The sequence below is a fragment of the Vitis riparia genome, chromosome 19, assembly GCF_004353265.1.
Source record: "Vitis riparia cultivar Riparia Gloire de Montpellier isolate 1030 chromosome 19, EGFV_Vit.rip_1.0, whole genome shotgun sequence".
NCBI classification, from domain to species: Eukaryota; Viridiplantae; Streptophyta; class Magnoliopsida; order Vitales; family Vitaceae; genus Vitis; species Vitis riparia.
The window spans coordinates 10,483,788-10,496,997 of record NC_048449.1 but is presented as its reverse complement, the minus strand read 5'-3'; the positions used below and the strand labels follow the sequence as shown (position 1 = coordinate 10,496,997).

At 30.0% G+C, this 13,210-nt stretch overlaps 1 protein-coding gene across 4 annotated transcripts; it reads right to left on the bottom strand.

The window, feature by feature from the left end:
* Positions 1-8,254: 8,254 nt before the first annotated feature.
* On the bottom strand, positions 8,255-11,714 carry LOC117908685 (UPF0481 protein At3g47200-like). Of its 4 annotated transcripts, none has more exons than XM_034822359.1 (3): positions 11,325-11,714; positions 10,442-11,049; positions 8,255-9,222 (listed from the first exon to the last, which is right to left on the bottom strand). In XM_034822359.1, the coding sequence occupies exons 2-3, from the start codon at positions 10,970-10,972 to the stop codon at positions 8,323-8,325; spliced, it is 1,431 nt and encodes a 476-aa protein (XP_034678250.1). In that variant the 5' UTR covers positions 10,973-11,049; positions 11,325-11,714; the 3' UTR covers positions 8,255-8,322. The 4 variants fall into 4 exon arrangements, with proteins under 4 accessions (XP_034678250.1, XP_034678251.1, XP_034678252.1 ...); XM_034822360.1 differs by having other exon boundaries at positions 10,442-11,028; XM_034822361.1 differs by having other exon boundaries at positions 10,442-11,025.
* Positions 11,715-13,210: the final 1,496 nt, after the last annotated feature.

Here is a 13,210-nt window from a genome sequence, read left to right as displayed (position 1 = left end):
GTCACTGTGTCTCCTCTTTTGACCTGGGTGTTCGTCACTCATGCACTCACTTGCCTTTCCGATTTTTGACAAGACTATGCTATTTTGAACAAATAATTCTTAAATTAGTGTAATAAAAAAAATAATTTCAAACCTATAGTAACTTTTACTAAGTAAGAAAAAGAAAAATAAAATTCGTTATTTTCCTTTAAAAGCATCGATTTCTAAAATTCTTTTAAGAAAAATTTATAGGCTAAAAAACATGCATGTTATTGATACATAAATTAGTAAATAAAAAACATGCATGTCTTTGTAAAATTCGTATTGATATATAAACGCTTTTATATTCGAAAACGCTTTAAAATTCTTTTGATAAATATGTCTTTTATTGACATGCATGTCTTCAGTTCTTTTATATATGTTATTGATACATACTAGTTGTACAATATTATTCCATAGAGTGAGAGTTTTTAGGTTAAAAAGAAATTGAAATAATTTTTGGCCTAAAATTAAAAATACTTGCATAGATTATTTCTAATTTGTAATAATTAAAATTGTATATAAGAGTTGATTGCAAATGAACATAGTTAACATTCATTTTTATTGCAATTTAAGGTTATTACATATTAGAAGATAATTAGAGCAAGTACTAATATCCATAGAAGCACCAATTAAAAAGATTGTGCAATATCTCTATGTAATTGCATATGTTGACTGCAATTAAATACATCATAGCATAACTAAACAAGGGTGAGAAACTAAATGGTGATAATTATGAGATTTGGCCCTTGACTACAAGCAAGTTGATTTGACATTATTTTACTCTTTTAAGTAAATTTGGGGTTCATCCATAATTCTTACAATTTTCTTTAGTGCATTTCTCTAATAAAAATATTTTTATTGCATCTTTTTATAGGCTAAATTGACAAAAATTTTGGTTTGTGTAAACTATGAAAGATATATATATATATATTGTTGGTTAAAATGCAAAATCACAAATGTTAACAACAAAAAAAAATATTACTAATTCATTTTCACAAATGAAATTTGTTGATTAGGAATTAATGAGTACAATTCATAGCACTCTTATTCAATATTACAAATAATTCAAGGCGAACGAATATATATTAAAATTGCATTCCTCAAGCATAAATTCACGTCCTTCTCCTTTATTGGTACCTACATGAAACATACATCAATATTGTAAGAATCTTATAATCTGCTAAAAATTATACGAATAATTTTATGTAATCTCATTTTTTCAAAACATAATTATGAAAATTATTTAGACATTATGTTTTTTTTTTATATAGAAATCAACTTGAAGACAACAAAACTTTTGATAAAAAAATAAATAAAATCAACTCGATCATTTTACAAAATTTCCATGATTTTTTATTTTCAAGAACATGTTTGATTTCCAAAATTAGGTTAATGGTATGTTTTTTAATTAATACTCATAAATATGTATGTACATAAGTCCCACCTAAATCATAAAGAGGCTTTTTTTTTTTTCAAAAAAAAAATAATAATAATCAAAGAAAAGGTTGATTTCAAAAGTAAAATTGAGAAATTATATTTAAAATATATATATATATATATATATATATATATATATATATATATTTAAAATATTGTTTCTATAAACAAGGACTAAATCTTTAAACCTAAAGAAAGAGGAGAGTGAGAGGCAATGTGTGCATACCAACACCCACAATGTTGCATATGTAATTTGCGAAGGCATTTGTACAATCAATGGTGGTAATCATGTATGATGCATCTACAATGGCTCAAACATTGTTTTAGACACACGTAAATTAGTCTGCTATCTGCACACTCTACTGCACATTCACGCGCACATTCGTTTCGACATTCCACGATTGCAGCAAACAACATCACCACTATTGCCATTAATACTAGAACTCTCATGGTTGCCATTAAAACTTTTTAAGAATCTTTTTTCAATGCCTCATTGTTTTAATAATCCCTAGTATTTATACCTATGAACAGTTGAAACAAACCCTTGAATCTTGTATTATAGGCTAAAAGTTGTTCAAACAAACTCATAATTTATAGACTTTACACCATAATTCAATTTGGATTAGTAATGAGTCAGCATCATCTCTTGGTAAAAGGTTGTTAGTTTCAATTTTTACTATTTAAGATGCATGGGTTCAAAAATTTTATATTTTACTTTGAGAATGTAATCGGTTGCCATGCATTTATATGATGGTGACAATAACTTACTCAAGCACTAGGACATGTGATAGAATACATTTCCTTTTTGGTTTGTATTTTGTTCTTTTATTTGATTCAAATTATGATCAAAACTCTCCTATAATCATTTGGAATGAGTTCTATTTTTAAGTCCTTTTCTAATATGCACCTTTCAAAATGCGTGCTAGTTATATAACTTTTATTAACATGCAATATTAAAAACAATTTTTTTCTTTCCATATAATAATAAATTGATTTAAAAAATATATACAAATACTTTCAAAGCATATTAAAAGGTTGTAGCTTTAATTAAATTGGAAAAACTAAACTATGGAACTATTTATTATTTTTCTTTTTGGATTCAAACATAAGCCACATTTTTATAATATAGTGTCATCGGTATTTTTTTTAAAAGAGTCAAAAGGTAATTATGGAACATAAAATTACTATTTTGACAACTATTTAGATAGAGATCCAATGTATATACATACAAACATACATACATACAGACACACACACACATATACATACATATACACACACAAACAAATACATACATACATTTATACATACACACATAGATGAAACATTGTACAAAATAAATTTTATAAAAACACCATAGTATGATTTAAAATCTGAGAAGTATTCTATAAAAAACATTTACTTCAATTTCAAAAATGAATATATTTTATGTTATCTAATCATTAGTTGTTTTATTTCATATATTGAGTGTTAAAATATTTTATTGCATGAAGATTAGAAAGAAAAAGTACTTATGTGATATGCACTTGTTAACAGATAACAAGGAATTGTTTTAGAATGATTTGATGACTCCTACAATGGTATACATAGAGGATGGTTGCTTCCTCTTAGTTTTGAGTAGGATAACATACCTTAGTCATGTAGTCCTCATAATCCATTTGTGAAATCACTTATGGAATGAGGACTAAGCAATGACTATTAAATGTGGTTGGATTTTGGGATTAGGTGAAGTTCGATGTCCATATTAGGTTTTTTCATGTATCATGTTTCAACTTTTGAGAATTGTCTGGGTTATAACAAAAATGATAAAAACTAACACAAAAATTTGATGAGTTTTTAACAAGATTTAGAGAAATAATCAATCCACTATACACTAGAGAATGTATATAGGAAAGATAATACACATACCACTATTGAGCATTGAAGTATCACATATTTCTTTCCTCCTAATATCTATACCAAGAATTGTAAGAATAATTACACCGAGTTTTTTGCACTTTTTTTCCTCACCATCAACCTATTTCATACAATTTTTATAAGCTCATCCCAATATCTTTGTTTTTTTTCCTTATGATCTTAAATGTTTATGAATATACTACAAACATCTTTCCTTATTGTACAAAGAATAATATACAATTCTTCTACTTCTAAAAATAATACATACCAATTAGAAATTTAGACGCTTTTCTTTTAGCAAAATTGTAATTATGAAATATTTGTTAAAAAAAATCTATGATTAAATAACACTATTATTTATGAAAAGTGAATGATGTGAAACTATGTTTTAGATCCTTTTATAAAAATAAGAAAATTAGATGTGAAGCCTAATCAGATAATAATTGAAAATTCAAAAATTGATGGACCAATGGATAGTGTTAGTCAATTTCAAAGATTAGTGGGTAATTTAATTCATTTTACTATTGAAAGTTTCAACTTCAACGGAATTGATAGTGAACTACTAGATGGCATCTATCAATTTCAAAGGAGAGGTAAATCAATTTCTTTGATTCTCAAAATTTCAATTAGGAAATTACACTAGTTACTTAACTCTTGAATGATCTCAATGATGTCTTTCAGAATATTGCTAATTGAATCTTACAATAGTTGAAAGCCTTATTAACTTATGGAACTTTGATGTAGATGGTACTAGAATTGTAGGCTGTATAAATATTTGTTGGATTAAAGGTCCATTTGATAAGCATATCATTATATCATGTTGCACATTTGTTTTGGGTAACCTTGTCTAAGGATAGAGTAAAATAAAAATAAAAATGTTGTTACTCCATCATAAGTGAGTTGATTTGACATTATTGTACCATTTTATGTAAATTTTGGAGTTCACCCATACTTCTTATCATTTTCATTGTTTCATTTCTCTAACATTTTTTTATTGGCTAAATTGAAAAATCTTTTGGTTTTTATAAACTATGAAAGCTTAGGAAATCTATAAAACCCCTCACATATATTGTTGGTGAAAATGCAAAATCATAAGTGTAAAACACACAAAAATTATTACTAATTCATTTTCATAAATGAAATTTGTTGATTAGGAATGAGTACAATTCGTAGCTCTCTTATTCAATATTACAAATAATTCTAAAGGAAAGAATATGTGTTCAAATTGCATTCCTCAAACATAAACTCATGCCCTTTTCCTTTATTTGGAACAACACAAAATATACTTCAATATTTTATCTTATAAATGACTAAAAGGTTACTAGAATAATTCTATGTCATCTCTTTTTTTCAAAACTTGAGTACAAAAATTATTTTGGATTTTTTTCTTTTTATAGTAATCAACTATAAGACAACAAAACTTTTATTAGCAAAACCAAAAAATAAAATAAAAAATAACTCAATCATTTTATAGAATTTCAATGATTTTTTATTTTCAAGAACATGTTTAACTTCTAGAATTAGGTAAATGGTATGCTTTTCAATTAATATTCATGAATATATATATACACATAGCTCCCACCTAAAACATAAAGAGACTTTTTTGAATAATAATAATAATAATAATTTCATCAACTAAAAGGTTGATTTTAAAGGCAAAGTTGAGAAAGTATGTTTTTCTTTAAAAAAAAAAAAATTATGCTCTTAAAATATTGTTGATACTGTTTGAATATTATATTTAAACCAAAAATAGGAAGAGAGGGAATATGTTTATACAAGCACCACCCACATTGTTGGATACGTAATTTGAGAAGGCATTTGTACAATCAATGGTGGTGTTCATGAATGATGTGTTTACAATGATTCAAACATTGTTTTAGACACACATAAATCAATCTGCTATCTACACATTCTGCTACACATTCACACACACATTCATTTCAACATTCCATGACAATAGCAAACATCATCACCATTATCACCATTAATACTAGAACTCTCATGGTTGGCATTGATCATCTCTAGGAATTTTTGTCCAATGCCTCCAAGTTTGAATAATCCTTGGTATTTATATATGTAAATAGTTGAAACAAACCCTTGAATCTTGTACTTATAGACTATAAATAATTCAAACAAACTTATAATTTATAGGCTAGATAATATAAATCAATTTATATTAGTAATGAGTTTGCATCATCTCTTGGTAGAAGTCTATTAGTTTCTATTTTTACTACATTGTCATGGCTCAGGGAAAATGAGGAAAATTGAACCTAATTTATATTCCTATTCATCATTAGTGGGGTAGGTAATTGAATGAACATGTTCAAGGTAAAAAAAAAAAAAAAAAATTGCATGGGATGAGTGTGCCATCAAGCAATGTGTCTATGGAATGCCCTTATCCCTGGCAAAGGGAAATAAGCAAGAGAGTTTTTTAAAATCAACTGAATTCCTTTAAGGAAGGTAGCCTTGTACACCCTTGTACAATTAGTACATTTACCTTATACACTTAGTGTAAATACCTTATAAACTTGCACAAATTTCATAGACTTAGAATGCAATGTGTGCATATGGATGGATTAACTATGTTGCCATTGTCATGGCTCAAGGAAAAGAGGAAAAATTGAACCTAATTTATGTTCCTATTAATCATTAGTGGGGTAGGTAATCGAATGAACAAGTATAAGGTAAAAAATAAATGCATGGGATGAGTGTGCCATCAAGAAATGTGTTTGTGGAATGTCTCTTATCCTTAGCAAAGGGAAATGAGCGAGCGAGTTTTTGAAAATCAACGGAATTCCTTCAAGGAAGGTAACCTTGTACACCCTTGTACAGTTAGTACATTTAGCTTGTACACTTATTGTAAATACAATGTACACATGCACAAATTCCATAGGCCTAGAATGTAATGTGTGCATATAGGTGGGTTAACCATGTTTCCATTGTCATGGCTCAAGGAAAAGGGGAAAATTGAACCCAATTTATATTTCTATTCATCATTAGTGGGGTAGATAATCAAATAAACATGTACGATATTAAAAAAATGCATGGGATGAGTGTGTCATCAAGAAATTTTAATATTTACTATTGATATTACAGTATTATATCCTATTTCTTTTTTAGCAATAATATCTCATATTTAAATTAAAAATTAATTTATTTTAATAGATCAAAACGTGCACAATTAATCTATTACTTAGTTAATTATGGATGTATTAGAATTTTCTACTATACAAAAAAAGAACTAATAGAGAAAATAAAATTAAAAAGAGTAATATATGTTTATATATAATTTAGTTATTTAATTATTTATTAAAATATAGCAACACATAAAAAAAAACACACACACAATTAGGAAATTCCTTTGTTTAATTGTGAGCATATTATATTTTTTATTTTATTATTAAAAGAACTAATGAAAAAATTAAAAAAGAATAATCAATAAATGAAACTTAATTCTTTTAATTATTTTCATATAAAAAAATAGTAAAAAAGGTTTTCAATTTTCATTTTTAAAAATAGTTTTCATTTTTTATTTTTTATTTTTGAGAAAATCTTAAATAGCAACAAAAGTCCTTCCTAGTTGAAGTTTTTTTTTTTTTTTTTTTCTCCATGAAAAGTGTAAGGAAAAAATGATTTTGTCTCCTAATGAATTCTTACATCTCCAAATAGTTAAACACCATATTTACTAATTTATTTTACAATGAAAGTTATTACTTTAGACCATAAAATTTTTTGTTGAAGAATATATTTGGCCACAATTTTGTTTTTTTTTTTATCATAAAAGAATTTTCCTAACAAATTTGAATGTTTTGTCTCCTACTATGTAGGATGACATATCTATAGGGACAATTTCTAAGACGAAGTTTTTGGTCCTTAAAGATATTTTGCCACAAAATTAATAGTTTTGAAGATGAAATAGTTTGTCTTTAATGCTATAATTTCTTGTAATGAATTTTTTTAAGGTCATCTAGATTGACGTTTATGACTAAAGGATCATTTTTTTAGGATTTAAACACCCTAATCCTATTTTTTGAAAGTGACAATAAATGAATATAAAAATTAAAGCACAAGAACATAGGAGATTTATTGTGATTCACTCTCAATGTGAGAGCTACATCCAGTTGCATCCACTATAGATTTTCACTATAATGAAATGAAAATTACAAGAGAATCACAAACATTTCACCCTTCAGGTTTTTCTCTCTATTTTTTTTCTATCTTTTTTAGTTGTATCAATCTCTCCTAGTCTACTACCCTAAACATAAAAAAATTAGGGTAACCAAATTACATGTGTAAAATCTTCAAAATACCCTAAATTAAAATGCCCTTATAAAATTTCGTCAATCCGCATGCAATCCATGTGCAACCCACTTGCTGTCTCTATGTAGGGTCAATTCGTGTCAGGGTGAACACTACTGGGATAATAATTAGGCTCCACACATCTTAACACATTTTAGTGGTAGTTCCACAAAATTATTGGTCTTTTAGGATTCCTTAGACAGGCAAGTAAAGATAGTGAGAGAGAGGGAGCGACCTCATAGAGCTACACAAACATCCTAGTTGCCAAAGGCCTTACCATATTGGTGAGGATATTATTTACTCTTAGAAGCAGCAAAAATTCAGTTGAACAAGAGATATGAGGCAGGGGAAGCTTCTTGACCTGTTAAAATGTAGAACTTCTTCACCCAATTCCTAGAGAAACAGTGAATCCTTCTCTTCATTGTGAGCAGAAGTGCACAGCCAAGTCACATGAATTTTCTTTAATTCTTCTTAAATTTGATTTTGTTATTAAAATTGGGACTGACAGTTTTCCCCAGGAATTTTCATTGGATGGACTGATCTCTCAAAATTAAGTAGTAGAAATTGATGGAATGTCCAAACAGGAAAAGATGCGAAGAAATGTAGAAGGAAAAACATGAAAAATGAATGAATAAAGCCCAAGTGATATAAAAGTCTGCACGGCAGTGCCTATGAAGGACTATAGTAACCATACACAGTATAATAAGTTTGAGCAGTGGTGAGTAACAAAAGGGCAATGGCCGCAAGAAGTGAGAAAAATGTCCATGGATTACTGAAATAGTCATGTTTCAAGTTTGTAAACCAAACACGCCATTTGCTAGCATAGTATGTCTTGCAGTAGTTATTAACTCTCTTTATTTGTTGAGACAAGTAGCACTCATCCAAATCATAGACAACCTCACGACCCAGCTTATTGAAAAGATCGGCTACATCCTGATCACTTCCCAAAACATGATTGATGATCCCATTTTTGTGAAGAATCCCGACGTCGGCTGAAGAATTGATTAAGCTGTCAAAGAACATTAAGTAATTGGTGAAAAAAGGTTTAGTGTCTTCACACTGCTCATAGGCCACAAAGTTTAGGAAGAGAACAGCAGTGTTATCATCAATGTACAGAGGAGGGATTTTCAACACCCCAGCTTGAAAATTGATGTCTAGCAAATCACAGTCCTTTCTCTTTTTTAGCTTAACTCCTGCCTTCTCAGGCTCTGTTACACTATGAATTAGCTGTCTCTCTTGAACAAGGGGAACGTTGACAGAGATTTTCAGTTGCTCACATCCAGATGTAATATCTTGGTTGACAGATGAAAGGAAGGTTGAACGAAACACCTCAAGCATATGATCGAATTCACCTTCAGGGTTCAGATTCCCTTTAATATTTTTCCTTGGCAGTAAGGGATCAAAGAATGTGAGTACAAGATCAATCAGTGGTGGATCCTCAGCCAAGCTAGTTAGCTCAAATAGCTTTTTAAGAACAAAGAAAGGCAGCTGATTCTCGAGCTTCAATAAATCACGCTGAAGTGTCCGCAGCATCCAGCGGATGGTGAAGATGGGGTCATCTACATTTTTCTGTAGGATAGGGCATACAATAGGGAATAGATATTAGTATCCTGCCACTCTGCATTCAAAGCTAGAACTAAATCAGGTATATCAAATTAATTTTCAAAGCTTTGGAGTTCTCTCTCATGGACAACACTCATAAGAATCAAAAGATTTAAAAGTTCGATCTATCGTCTTATTCTATTTTCATTGCTCCAAATTAAAGACTAGAGCTGCCAAATAATTCAATTATGAACTAGCCTGCTCCTGCCAAGCCAAAGCCTCTAGCAATTTTAAATTGGAGTTTCCACAGAGGATAACTGAATTTTTCATATTGCTTCATTCAAGCAGACTGGATATATAGAAGAATACAAGCAGATGAAACTGTGTTCTTTTATACATGGATTCATATATTGGTAAATGCATAAATTCTGAAATTTTTTATGTTTAATGGTAAACATGAATTTGACTTGGTATTCTTATGACCCTAAGGAAAACCTCAATCTATCAAATGAAATAGTTATTCAAATTCATTCTTGATATACCTAGTTGCAATCTGATTCCATCCATTCATTTTCCGGATAAGTCCTATTCTCTTGTAAGCAAGGTGGTTTTCTCATGGACCAAGAAAAAGGTTAGTTTGGCCCCAGTTCTATGGGTAAAGGTTCAATTTAATGCTGCTGCCTGCCGGGTATTTGATCAGACCATCCCATTCCTACCCTCAAAGGAATCGAATGATGGATAATTTGGGTCCTGGACTGGAAATCGATTAAAATGTTTTTAATTGATTGGAAAATGTATTCATAAACATGAAAGTAGGTGGTGTTTGTTTTTTTACTTAATTCTAAATAAAACTTTAATACTTAATAGTATTAAATATTAGGTCGTTTGTTTATGTAGTATTTTATTTCTATTAAGTATTAAAAAGTAAACTAATGTGTTATTTTTTCTATTTAGAAAAAGCTACATATTTTGGTTTTTTCTATTTAGTAAAAAGTTTATAATAAGTCATGAAAAAGTAGAAAAACAAATAACCTAAATTCTGAAAACAAATTACTTTAAGTAAAAAACCAAAAAAAACAAACACCACCGTAGTCAAATAATCCATCCAATTCCTTGTGGAGAAGCAAGCTGGGTCAACCATCTTGCCTTCCAACGAACAAGTAGTTTTCTCCCAGAATGATAAAGATGAGAGGAAAACTCAATCTTCAACCAATACTATCAATCGTGTGCTGATATTTAAACATACCTCCCTTTCAAACCTGTTGTAAAGGCGCAATAGTTCAAGCACAAAGCAACCATCGATGACCATCATTTGAACAAAATCATTGCTGTCAATATCAAAAGCTCCTGCGTAGCACTGCCTTGTCTTCTGCTCCAACTCCCTCATGGCTCCTTCAAGATCCTCCAAGAGAATAGCCTGATGAACTTGTGGCACCAAGTCTTCTGCCTGTTCTGCATTTTCAGGGGTCCTGGATCCTAAAAGGCGTAAAAGATACCGCATCTTGTGTTCTTCCATGAACCTTAGCCCTGGGTCCCCATAATGTAAGGGACCAATGGATATAATTTTTGGGGCAAAAGCATTTTTATGAACTTCTCTTATGTTCTTTGGGACTCGATAGATTGTCAACCATTTTCCGCAGTCATACTGAGGCCCTTCTTTACAACGCTTATTGATGTTGATCACCCATTCTGGAGATTGGCCTTCAATTTGCTTTTGATTTGCTCTTGCTCTTTTTACAGTCGTTGTGCTTCTCTTAACTTTGGTTGCTCTCACCATCGGAGTAGGATATCAAACAACCTTACTGTTCCAAACTCAGACCTATTTCTCTTCTTCTAGGCAATGAAATGTGTCAACTAATAAAATAATCAGTCTGTGAAGAGATAAAGAGGAGGAATATGCCGACAATTTTGAAAGAAACAATGAATAGAAAGCATATTTTATCAATTTCCATAATAATAATAATAATAAAAGTCTTTTGAAAGAAAAATGAGACAAATATCCACACGCAACCATAGAAATCAACGAGAGCAACCACATGATATCCACACGCAAACTGCTAAATAACACCTAGCTAAGAACCGAGGGGAGCGAATAACAGAAGAATAATGGAGATAAATGAGTAGCATACCTGGAAAGTGCTCTTTCGAGGTTCTTCTCTCCAAACTATCAGAAGAAAACCTTATATACTCCTCTGTAGGTCCAGCATCCGCTTCCCCCTCAATGAAACTTTCCCTTCCAGCTCTCTCTCTCCTGCAAAACTCTCTAAAAACCCGATCCCTCACCTCCTGGTTTTCCTTTTCTTCCCCTATTGGTGTCTTCTTTAGCAAGCCAACCCTCCATTTCCTGTTCATCACATCAGCAAACATGGGCTTGCAACCACTCTCCTGGCTACCCACGTCTCTTGTCTCGTCTGATGTAGTCTCCTCACAGCAGAAAAGGGGCCCCTCCACTCACTCATCCGAGGTGTCGCCAGCTCCTCCAGGTGGCGAGACATTATCTTTCCCATGCCAACAAAAATCCCTTAAAAACAAACTAATCGTCTTTGCTCTCTTAAGGGGGTCTACACACTCACAAACAACACTCCAAAAATATGGATAACTATGACTATGATGAGTTTTGCTTGTCCATGTTGGTCTACGTCTACCTATTCATTTGTGGTCCAAAAATATCCAAAATATAGAAAATTAGTTGAATATTAATATTGATCAAAGAACCTATAAAAGAAAAAAATAATTGGACCATAAAAATGAGGACTATTTATTCAATCCTCCCATAGGCAGTTTTTTCAACTAAGGTCTGAACTTGAAATTGTTAAAAGAGTGAATTAAATTTTTAAAAGTTAGAATTTTTGAGTTATGCTTGCTCTTGATTCATGGATTCACAACAAGTGGGATCTTTTATTAATAATCTATCATACTTCAATGATAACTATTGGAAAGTGTCTCAAACTCTTAATTAGTAAAAAATCCTTTTTATAAATAATATTATATATATATATATATATAATATTATTTTCAAAAACATGTTTAATTTCTAGAATTAGGTAAATGGTTTGCTTTTCAATTAATATTTATGAATATATATATATATATATATATATATATATATATATATATATATATATATATATATATATATATATATATATGCACATAGCTCCCACCTAAAACATAAAGAGACTTAAAATAAAAAAAAGTTCATCAATTGAAAGGTTGATTTTAAAGGTAAAATTGAGAAAGTATGTTTTTTTTTTTAAAAAAATATTGAAAATGTATGCTAGTTATTTAACATTTTCTAACATGCATATTTTAAAACAATCTTTTTCTTTCCATGTAATAATAAAATGATTTTTTAATTAAAAAAAAAACATAGTTTTAAATTACACTAAAAAGTTGTAGCTTTAATTTAAATTCAAAAACTAAAATATGAAACTATGTTCTTTTTTTCTCTTTATATTCAAACATAAGCCATTTTTTATAATATGGTTTCAAATGTAGGTTTTTTGTTTTAAAAGAGTCAAAGATATTTTATATGATCTAATCATTGGTTGTTTTATCTCACATAATGGGTGTTAAAAGTATTTTATTGCACTGAGATTTGGAAAAAGAAGCACAAGTGTGTTCTTTCCAAATTAATTAATTAATTTATTTCTGGACTCAAGATTGCCGAAATATCATGTATCGACGTACCTCAACACGATATATAGGAAAGAAGGAATTTCGCCGATATTTTGTTGTGCGGTCAAAGTAAAACCGTGCTGAATTTTTTTGCCCACGAGGGGGCTCGAACCCAGCCAAAAGATTCAACACACAGCTAGGCCAACCACACCGGGGTCGATCTACGGTCTACTCCAGAAATCAAAATGAGGTGGACCCCCAAATCAAACCACAGTACAAGCAATTTTCTCGGGAAAATGAAAATCAGCGAGAAAGTTAGGGTTTCGGGGATGAAAAATTATCTAGGGTTGAAATATAGAAAGATGGGGGATTTTTTATGTTAGGGAGAGTATGTATT

Coding starts and splice junctions, on each gene's coding strand:
- LOC117908685 (XM_034822357.1), bottom strand. CDS start 10,972: ATGGTGAGAGCAACCAAAGTTAAGAGAAGCACAACGACTGTAAAAAGA. Junction 9,223..10,441: donor ACAACAGGTTTGAAAGGGAG/GTATGTTTAAAT, acceptor CCTATCCTACAG/AAAAATGTAGATGACCCCAT.